This window comes from Acanthisitta chloris, unplaced genomic scaffold, assembly GCF_000695815.1.
Source record: "Acanthisitta chloris isolate BGI_N310 unplaced genomic scaffold, ASM69581v1 scaffold24864, whole genome shotgun sequence".
Lineage (NCBI taxonomy): Eukaryota > Metazoa > Chordata > Aves > Passeriformes > Acanthisittidae > Acanthisitta > Acanthisitta chloris.
Window position 1 is genome coordinate 9,288 of NW_008667972.1, and position 9,222 is coordinate 18,509.

Consider the following 9,222-nt stretch of genomic DNA (forward strand, 5'->3'; position numbering starts at 1 on the left):
CTCCAAATTTGTTTTATTCATTCCCTTAAAAACTAAAGTCAGCAGTAACTTCCTTTTCCAGTATGAAGCATTTTTCACTACCAACTTAGAATTAGGGGTGGGATGACTCACTTTTCTGTGAAGTCTCCTCTCATAAACACATCGCTTTGGCCCACACAAAGATCAAATAACATCAATGCTAACAAGTGAAATTTAGAGAAGGAATGAACAAGCTTATTCATTCCCTTAAAAACTAAAGTCAGCAGTAACTTCCTTTTCCAGTATGAAGCATTTTTCACTACCAACTTAGAATTAGGGGTGGGATGACTCACTTTTCTGTGAAGTCTCCTCTCATAAACACATCGCTTTGGCCCACACAAAGATCAAATAACATCAATGCTAACAAGTGAAATTTAGAGAAGGAATGAACAAGCCAAAGCCTTCAGCAAAAATATCACTGCATTTTGCCAGTAAGGTAATCATCTACTGACTGATCAATAGCATACAAAAATGAGACTCTGAGGAACCCACCTGCATATCTCTGTTCTCAATACCAACACCACTTCTATTTCTGCTTAATTAGTTACTGGTCTCCATTTGACCCAGCAAACACTGGCATGACCTGTCAGCTGCATGAGCAGCAAGCTAGACTGCCCCAAAAGCTTTCATCTGAATTTAATCTAGCTTCTGTATAAAACAGAAAAAACAAGTTTCAAAGTACTCCGGTATCACATGCATCACTTCAGCCTTCTGACACTTTTCAATACACTGTGAAGTTCGAGGATACGTGAGCTACCGCACAAATAACAAAAACCTCTGCACCAAAAAAGCTGCACTGGCATTTTTCATCATCTCTACCAAGGCCACAAGTGCCTGGTCACCATACACCAGCCACAGCTTTCACCAAGAGGTCTGAGCAGAGCCACCTCCTCTGACTTCTCAGATGCCCCTGCAGCCACAGTGCAAGATTACTGTTTGCAAAGCCACACAGGGCACTCAATCGGGTTTTTTGTCACTTGTTTTAAATTAGGCCCACTTTTACCTGTGTCACTTCTACCATGTGGTCTTCCCTGGCTCCCCACGCTGCCAAAGCAAGGCACCAGCATGTGTTTACAGTGGCCTAACTAACCTGATCTGGAGTACTCTGAAGTACCAGCTGGCCAGCTACACTGAATAGTCTGGAAAGAGGGTTGGGATGGGGGAAGGGAGGGACTAGCAGTGGGTCTCTAAAAACAAATGTAAAGCAAAGCAATACATGTTTCAGTTTACAAAGAACATGCAAATTTAAAGCAAGCATGAGACTAAATTCAGCTATGCAGTAAAGCTTAGGGTGGTGTGGAATAAAGCACTGTAGACTTTGTACTCACCTGCCTCATTTTAGCATGGATATAGAAGCAGGAATAGCCCAGCTGGGAGATCTTTTTGGCTAGCAATTCAACCCGTTGAGAGGAGTTGCAGAAAATGATTGACTGGTTAATCTGGAGCTGAACACATAAGCAGTGTGCTCAGTAAATGCAGCATTTTACCAACAAATAATCTCAGACATGTCTAAATCCCTTCCAGAAAGAAAGCACAGCAGGTATGCTGCTGGTAATTTACACAGGATGTATATTTGTACAAGAGGGGAAAAAAATTACGAAAGTTCTGTAAGACAAAGGTGCAGGACAAGCATCATGCATTTTTAACTTTAGCTAAACAGCACATTTTGACAAAGAAAAAGCATTGTTAAGATGTCTTTGAAACACTGAGTCTTACTCTCAGCTCTGAAATGAATAAAGCTTCTGTATGTTCCTTTCTCAGCCCTACTCCTTACCCTGGAGAAGAGCGTATTGAGGCAGTGCACTTTCTGACGCTCAGTGACATAGGCATAGTACTGGGTAACACCCTTCAAAGTCAGCTCCTCCATCAGATTAATCTCATAGGGTTTCTGCAAATGGGAATTCTGAAAAATAAAGATAAGGATAAAGCAGGCAGATCTACATGCAAAACAATGTATGTACTTCCCACTCTCCAGTACATTTAACTTCCTCCATGGCAAGGATTCACTACCTAGCCACTCACTCTTTGTGCTATACCCAGAAGAGGGTAAAATTTCACACAGGATTACTTATAAATCTGAGGTGTCTGAGCAGGCCTAACAGGAGCACCCTCTGGAAGCAAATCCATGCAGATGACACATAACTGATGAACAAAGTGAAAACCAGCACTTTATGGGCAAGAACTATTCCTACCTAGCTTCTGATTAATGCTCCTGTGGGTCAAGAACTGTTTTCAAACACCTGCCCTAGACAGAGGCTAACTGAGATTAAATCTGTGAAGTTTAGATGCATTACCATCTATGCAACATTCATTCATGTCTTTCACACCACCATCACAGGTACAGAGGGTATGTCTGCACTCACCATGAACTTCTGTACGCTCAAAGGGAAAGTGGCTGAGTAGAGCAAAATCTGTCTGTTTTTAGGTAGCGTGAGAATAATGTCTTCCATTATTTGAACAAAATCTTGAGACAGCAACTTATCTGCCTGTAACAGCAGAAGTAACAAAAAGTTAAAATAATCACACAAGATTTCAGTCTTCTGGTAGTACCACATTTAGGGGAAGGAAAAAATCAGTTATCAGGGTTCCTATCAAAAGTCATCCAAGAACTTTAACACAACTATGTTCTCTCTCACTCAAAAGCCTATACACTGCTGGATGGTGATACATTGATTTTATATACAATTACGTGGAAAACACAGTTCACTCATTTTAAACAGAAACCAAATGAAATGCATTCCTTTGTTTCAGAATAGACTGTTACACTATTCCTCAGCATCATCAAAGAAGACAGAAAAGGCAAGTCTTCCTAGACTGTTTTCTTAAAAGATTCTCATGCAGAAAAACACTCCTGTCAAAAAGCTTCTCAAAAATACTGAGAAATGGATGAGCTATAACCTTACAGTTTCCCTAAGCGAAGTTTGATTTGTGGCTGTGCACGATCAGGAGACTTGCTGAGACATATCATTGCTTTAACTCGGTGTTAAAATCCCAGAATATTTAACATGAGCAACTTGCCTCATCCAATACTATCATCTGGACATGCTCAACTTTTGCTACTCCTTTCTTGATGAGATCGAGAATTCTCCCAGGGGTAGCTATCACCACATGCACTGTAAGGTTAGAAGAGTAAAGAAAAAAAAACACAAATGGTTAAGGCGACTGAAACATCTTTTCTGGCACTCACAGCCACATTTCATATGAACAGTCTAAAAGAATAATGATAGCATACCAACAGCAAACAAGATCTATTGTAGCCTGTTCTGTAACAGGTAAACAGTAACAACAAGCAGAAATTCCACTACCACACTGAAAAAGCCACAAACAAACAGCAACTGTAGTGTAGCAAGCGCTCCAACCTGTATCATCAAGCCTCATTATGTCATCTCTCAAATTGGTTCCTCCCGTTGTTGCCATCACTTTGGCACCTCCCATGTGTTTGCTGACTTGGATACAGATTTGACTGACCTGCAGGGCTAGTTCACGGGTGGGAACAATCACCATTGCTGAAAGTTAAAAACATCAGTTTGAGTTACTAGTAACATTCTATGTTAACAACTCATCCTTAGAGGAAACTTTACAAAAGCTTCTGGATATCCTAAGCAAGACCTAGGAACTTCTCAGGACCAGGCAAATTCAATACAAGGGTTCTCCATCCCTCAGGGCTGCCTTCGTGCGAGTCCCTCAGCCAGCACACTTGCTTATTACTCGGAATCCACCAGGGCATGACAGCAAAGTCCGGAAGACATTTTCCATTTAAAGCTTTTGAAAGCAACTATGTAACTTTTCAAATTCCACCTCCCTCCAACCATTCCCCACTATCTCTGGAAGAACAAGCAGATAATCTACATTGCCCAGTTTCATTAACCAGTTTTAGATTCAAGTCTGTTGCTATGTAGCAACTGACACCTTTACTCGTGGCAGCTAAGTGAAATCCACTCCAACTGACCTTGTATATTGTCCTTCTTTAAGTCTAGCCGTTCAAGTAAAGGAATGAGGTAGGCTCCACTCTTGCCTGTTCCATTTTTTGCTCTAGCCAAGATATCCCTACCAGATAAAGCAATGGGGATGCTCTCCTCCTGAAATGCAAGGACAGACAGTGCATGAGCAATCAATCATAAGCCATGCTCACTGAAGAGGCTGGCCAAAGTTAACTCTCCCCACTAACAGTATTAAATAAAATCCGATTGTTTCATGAAAATTATTATTCTTCTGCAACCGCATCACCACGGACTCAAAAGTTAAACCTATCAGTAAAGAGTTCCCCAACATATCCTACTTAGAACTCCTAACCTTGCCTGATCGTAACAGAATCAGGGATCAGGTACCACGGGTATGGTAAGCCCATACTGACACATTTGGCAAAAAGTGAAAAATTGGGACCAAAAAGGTGAAGAGACAATGACAGACAATTCTTCCTACAGAAGATTCCCACTTATATCTTAACATCAGAACCACTTCAGCTCATGTGATTCAAACCTGCATATTCCTGTGATACACTTCTCATAAAACCGGCAGGCTTTCCTTTTGAAACTTCAGCCAACCAAACACAGGCCCCATGTATTTTTCACTTTACTGCCTTTTACAGCAACATCTGAAGACATTTCAGCCTTTTGGAATGGTGGCATTGTGAGAACCTGTTGTAAAGCATAAAGCCATAGCTTTCTCATGCCATAAGGAAATAAGGTGGCAGAGCTATGCCAATGATAACCCTGCAAAGACAGTTTAAATGGAGTTCAACCTATCCCCTGCCATGAAGTCTACATATCAACATTTCTTAATAGAACAAACTTTAAAAGAAAGATGGAGGCACAGAAAAGCAAACTTGCCAATATATTGATCTCTCTCCTATAATCTCCATTATGCTTGTTTCAGATGCTTACAATAGAAAATCCAAGACTCTGATAAAGCCATAGTTATCCTTGCAACAACTAAAGGTATGCAGCCTACAGTAACTCAGTTTTCTGGAAAATTTATAGAACAGCCCTGTTCTCACTGGGACTACCTACATGAAGGATGTTACTGAACAGAGGATTAACACAGCAACACCTCCAGCCCGAAAAGGAATATCCAAGTTAACTTCTTCAAAGTGTTAGTCAGTCCTATCGCTAAGTCACCCACTGCACGTGTTCTACCAATCACAGCCCCAGTTTTCCCAAATCATGACATAAGTACCCAATGTTTAAGCACAAGAATTTCAATACATTTCTAAAAGTTAAATGCTGCTTATAAATAGTATGCTTGCAAACAACCTGAATAGGAGATGGTTTTTCCCAGCCCATTTCAAAAATTCCCATCAGCAACTCCCGTTTCAAACAGTAATCTTCAAATTCGTTTCCTTTTGTGGAGGTCACGTCCTGAATAGTCAAGAAAAGCACATCCATGGTTAGGTCATACAACCTGCAGCTGTAAGTTGGCCTGAGACTGCCTATGCAAAAAGACCACCAATTGCTATACACGACTTCCCACTGATCCATGCAACACCCTACAGTGGTTTTGTCAGTCAAACACAGCTCTGAGTGTACAATGACACCTTCCCATCTGCTTCACACAACACACAGATGACCCATGGGACCCACACAGATGTGCCATGCTGTAACACTAAAAAAAGTAAGAAATCCACAGTGAACTCTACTTTTGAGCTTTTCAAGAGAAACATCTCTCCCAAGCAGTTGGAGAACAAATTAATTCTTCATTTAAAACGGCAGGACCTGAACTCATTTTGACCCTTTGCTCAGGACAAATATTTTGACACTGCAGCTTCTCCCACCTCTCTTATTTAATGATTATTCCTACAATTCACCCATCCTTACCGAAGTTTTGATTCTCAAATCCTTAGGAGGGAGTTTTAAAGTCTTCTTCCAGTCGTCACCAGGTCTACAGCAAAAAAACCAAACATTTCAAGTAAGTCTGGATTAGTATTTTTATTTTGCATTTTATGTTCTTAGATAGCGATGAACAGCTAATATTTTCACCCTCTCAAAGCTAAAGCGCCTACACATATGAGCTCAAATCTTCTCTGAGCTAAGCAGGATGTATCAGGCAGGAAACTGTAAACAGAGAAAATCAGCGGTGTGCCAAACACATTTGTGAAATCTTTATCCAGTCATAATTCAAGTCCCATTTTTAGGGCACTGATCAATCTGGTAGAGCAGATTTAAAACTGAGCACTGACTCAATCACATAACAGAAACTTTCTATAATAAATCCACATGAGAATATTTCATTACTTAAAAGAGAAAAAAATTCTCTTGCCCAGGAAACATCCATTCTTAATCCCCAAGTAATGTGAGAAGGTAAAAAACACTTCTGGTGAAAAAAATCAAGTAAGCAAACACTTCATTTGTTGATTAAATGTCTTTTACTCTCAGTGAGACTTAGACACCCATCCTCTCTTGAAAGCCACCATACACAGGAGAGCAAGTCCTTCTCTTCCCTAATCCCAGGAAGCTATGAGTTAATTTTGATGAGTTTAACTCACCAGTTTTGCTAGAGTAACCTATGTAATAAAAAAGAAAAAAAAAAAAAAAAAAAGGGGAGGGGGCAAGTCAAGCAGAGTTTAAGAGCTAGAATGCCCAGTTAGGTGCTGAGGACAGGTGGCACTTCCTTCGTAGACAATTAGCAAAATAAAAGGGAATTGCAGTTCAGGGGGATGAGGAGCTCTGGGGGAAAGAGAAAAGGAACACATTACCATATCATCCAAGTCTTTTTACATATTTCAGAATGTCCAACCAGCACACTCACATTTTATTAGCACACTCCCAAAACCAGCTGGATGGGAGTAGGGTATCACAGTGGTACTGTAGGATCTCAGCTCAGGCTTTGATGAGTTAGAGCCAGAGCACTACACTGAGGCGAGCAGGCACTACTATTGCAGATCAGTGACAAGAGTGAACTGACTTTAAAGCATTTCTCATGGTGATAAAGAACTGCAGCAAACTGAAAAGCACACACACCTGGACTGAGACCAGGTAGCAGTTCCTTCTCTGTCTTAAACTCCCGTTCAGTTCCTTCCCACCTCCCAGCTTCCCTCTCACACCACTCGCGACAAGCAAAGAACACAGGATTCGGGTGCTCAGGGGCTACCCCGGCACACTGCTCTCACTCAGGAGAGCACAGCACCAGATTCAATGTTACAGCACAGCCACCACCGTCAGGGGAAGCTCTCACATACAAAAACAGCCTCTGCTCACAGCACCCAGCACACTCCGAACGGTCAACATCACAGAACAGAAGACAACTTTTCCAAAGAGCAGCCCAAAAACACTTCTCCAGGAGTGACTTTCAAACACTCCTTCTGTGGCAGCCGATACAAACACTTACTTAATAGCGGTGGTCATGCTCTGTGCTTGCTGTTGAGTGCCATTATTGATTGTGTTGGCATTTTTCAGCTGGTTCATCTGTTGCTGAGTTTGTGTGCCTCCACCTCCTGGGCCCCCGCTGGGTTTTACGGGGCCTCTCAACTGCCCATTCTGACTGGATAGACCCATTATAACAGGGTTCTCTGTTCTGGCCGTGCTCATGCTTTTATCTTTAAAGATGTCTTTTTAGACTTCAAAACTTTGAAAGTCAGTACAGAAACTGTAATAACAGTTTATTAGACTCTCCAAAATGAAGAGATAAATAAGTCTTGCTCAATATATGAGTCCTTTATTGCAATGCAGGCAAGCACCTGTAAGTCACTCAAAAGTAAAGTAGTAACTTGCTCTGATGCACTGTGGATCAACTTTTTTTTAAAAAAAAGCCCTCTAACAAAGTTGAGTTAAATCAGAATTCACTTGCTTCGATCTGAAAGAGAAGCAGACAGAAACAATTAGTGTGTGGGTCTTTGTCTATGTAAATCACATCAGTTTACCTTTGTATTTTAAGAATCACTTCTTCCCAGGCAGCATGTAACAACAGGACTAGATTTCCGTGTCCCTGGGGATAATCATCAAGACATATATCAAGCTTCATTCCCCTTTCTGTACAGCTGTGCCCACATCTTCAGTCACCAAGAAAAACCTCCTGCACAACTGTACTTCCAGCAAGTAACTGTGTCAGAGATACTACTTGCCCCTCCCTTAACGTCACCACGAACTGTACCAGCTGCTCTGACAGCAGGAGACCTTCCCCCACTTCTGGGATGCAGCAAAGCAGCCCTAAAACGCTAAGCAATAATGTTATGCACAAGTCTGTGACAAGAAGCCAGATCACAGCACCAAGGGGACATTCCAGTTAGAACTGATAAAACCCTTAAGTTACTCTGATTGCCTTTTTCACTTTGAACGCGAAACAGAAGTGATGTAAACCCAAAACAACAGCTTACCCTCCTCCAACCCACAACATTAACTCAACCAGCTTACTCAGAGTTTTGAGCTGGGTATTAATCAAAGGCCATTGGGAACAGCGACACCAACATCACCATGCTGAGCTGGCAGCAGCTCCTCTTTTGAGCAGCAATGAGGAACACAGTTACACTAGGCAAAGAGCTTCCTGCTTATGTGCTCCATATGACATTAGCTTCCAGCTGTCAGCAACACCTCACCTTGTGCTCAAAAAGATAACATTTGGTACACATGACTCGATATTGACTCGGTACGGAACAGAAAGGTTGGCCAAACTGTGAACACAGAGACACTATAAAGTCTGCCCCTTACACAAAACAAGCACGGGCTGTGGCTAAAAGACTCGTTAGGATGGCGTCAGGGAGCCAAAGGGAGCCAAAGGGAGCCAAAGCAACCCGGGTGCATAATCTTTTTGATCAAAAACTAGGCTTGCCTGTGCCCTCTCTCACCACAAGGCACCTGCGCCTTGGGAAAAGGCCACAGAGAAGCCAGTAGAGCACTGCTGCCCTAGCTAGGTGCTCACAGCGAAATGCATGCTTCCCCAAGGCATTTCACGAGGACGGAAAAAGGGTTCAGGCTCTTCCCAGCGGCCTCCAAGAGTGTCAACACACAGCACAGCCGTGAATCTGCAGAACTCAGATTTGTCTAGTAATTATATTTCAAGGCATCTTCAGCAAGAGGTTTCTCCTGGCCTCAACTTCGTGGAAAAACAGACGAGTCACAAGAGTAACCTGAGCCACCAGCGCGGCCTGGAAAGCAACGCCGAGGTGTTCTTCAATGCCGTGGGAAACGAAACCTCCCAGCCCTTGTGCCCTGCCGCTCGTTACTGCCCTTCTCAGGGACAGAGGTGCGGGACCGCGCGGCCTGCCGAGCCCGG

The 9,222-nt window shown here is 42.4% G+C and overlaps 1 protein-coding gene across 1 annotated transcript in view; it reads right to left on the minus strand.

Moving 5' to 3' along the window:
- Positions 1 to 7,807, minus strand: part of DDX6 (DEAD (Asp-Glu-Ala-Asp) box helicase 6) — a 12,229-nt gene extending 4,422 nt beyond the window's left edge. The window contains exons 1-9 of the mRNA XM_009072737.1: positions 7,342 to 7,807; positions 5,832 to 5,895; positions 5,271 to 5,375; positions 3,968 to 4,097; positions 3,378 to 3,524; positions 3,037 to 3,131; positions 2,382 to 2,504; positions 1,793 to 1,921; positions 1,347 to 1,463 (exon numbers count right to left, since the gene is read on the minus strand). Coding sequence (XP_009070985.1) covers positions 1,347 to 1,463; positions 1,793 to 1,921; positions 2,382 to 2,504; positions 3,037 to 3,131; positions 3,378 to 3,524; positions 3,968 to 4,097; positions 5,271 to 5,375; positions 5,832 to 5,895; positions 7,342 to 7,541 — 1,110 coding nt within the window. The 5' untranslated portion in view covers positions 7,542 to 7,807. The remainder of the gene's footprint in view (positions 1 to 1,346; positions 1,464 to 1,792; positions 1,922 to 2,381; positions 2,505 to 3,036; positions 3,132 to 3,377; positions 3,525 to 3,967; positions 4,098 to 5,270; positions 5,376 to 5,831; positions 5,896 to 7,341) is intronic.
- Between the last annotated feature and the right edge of the window lie 1,415 nt (positions 7,808 to 9,222).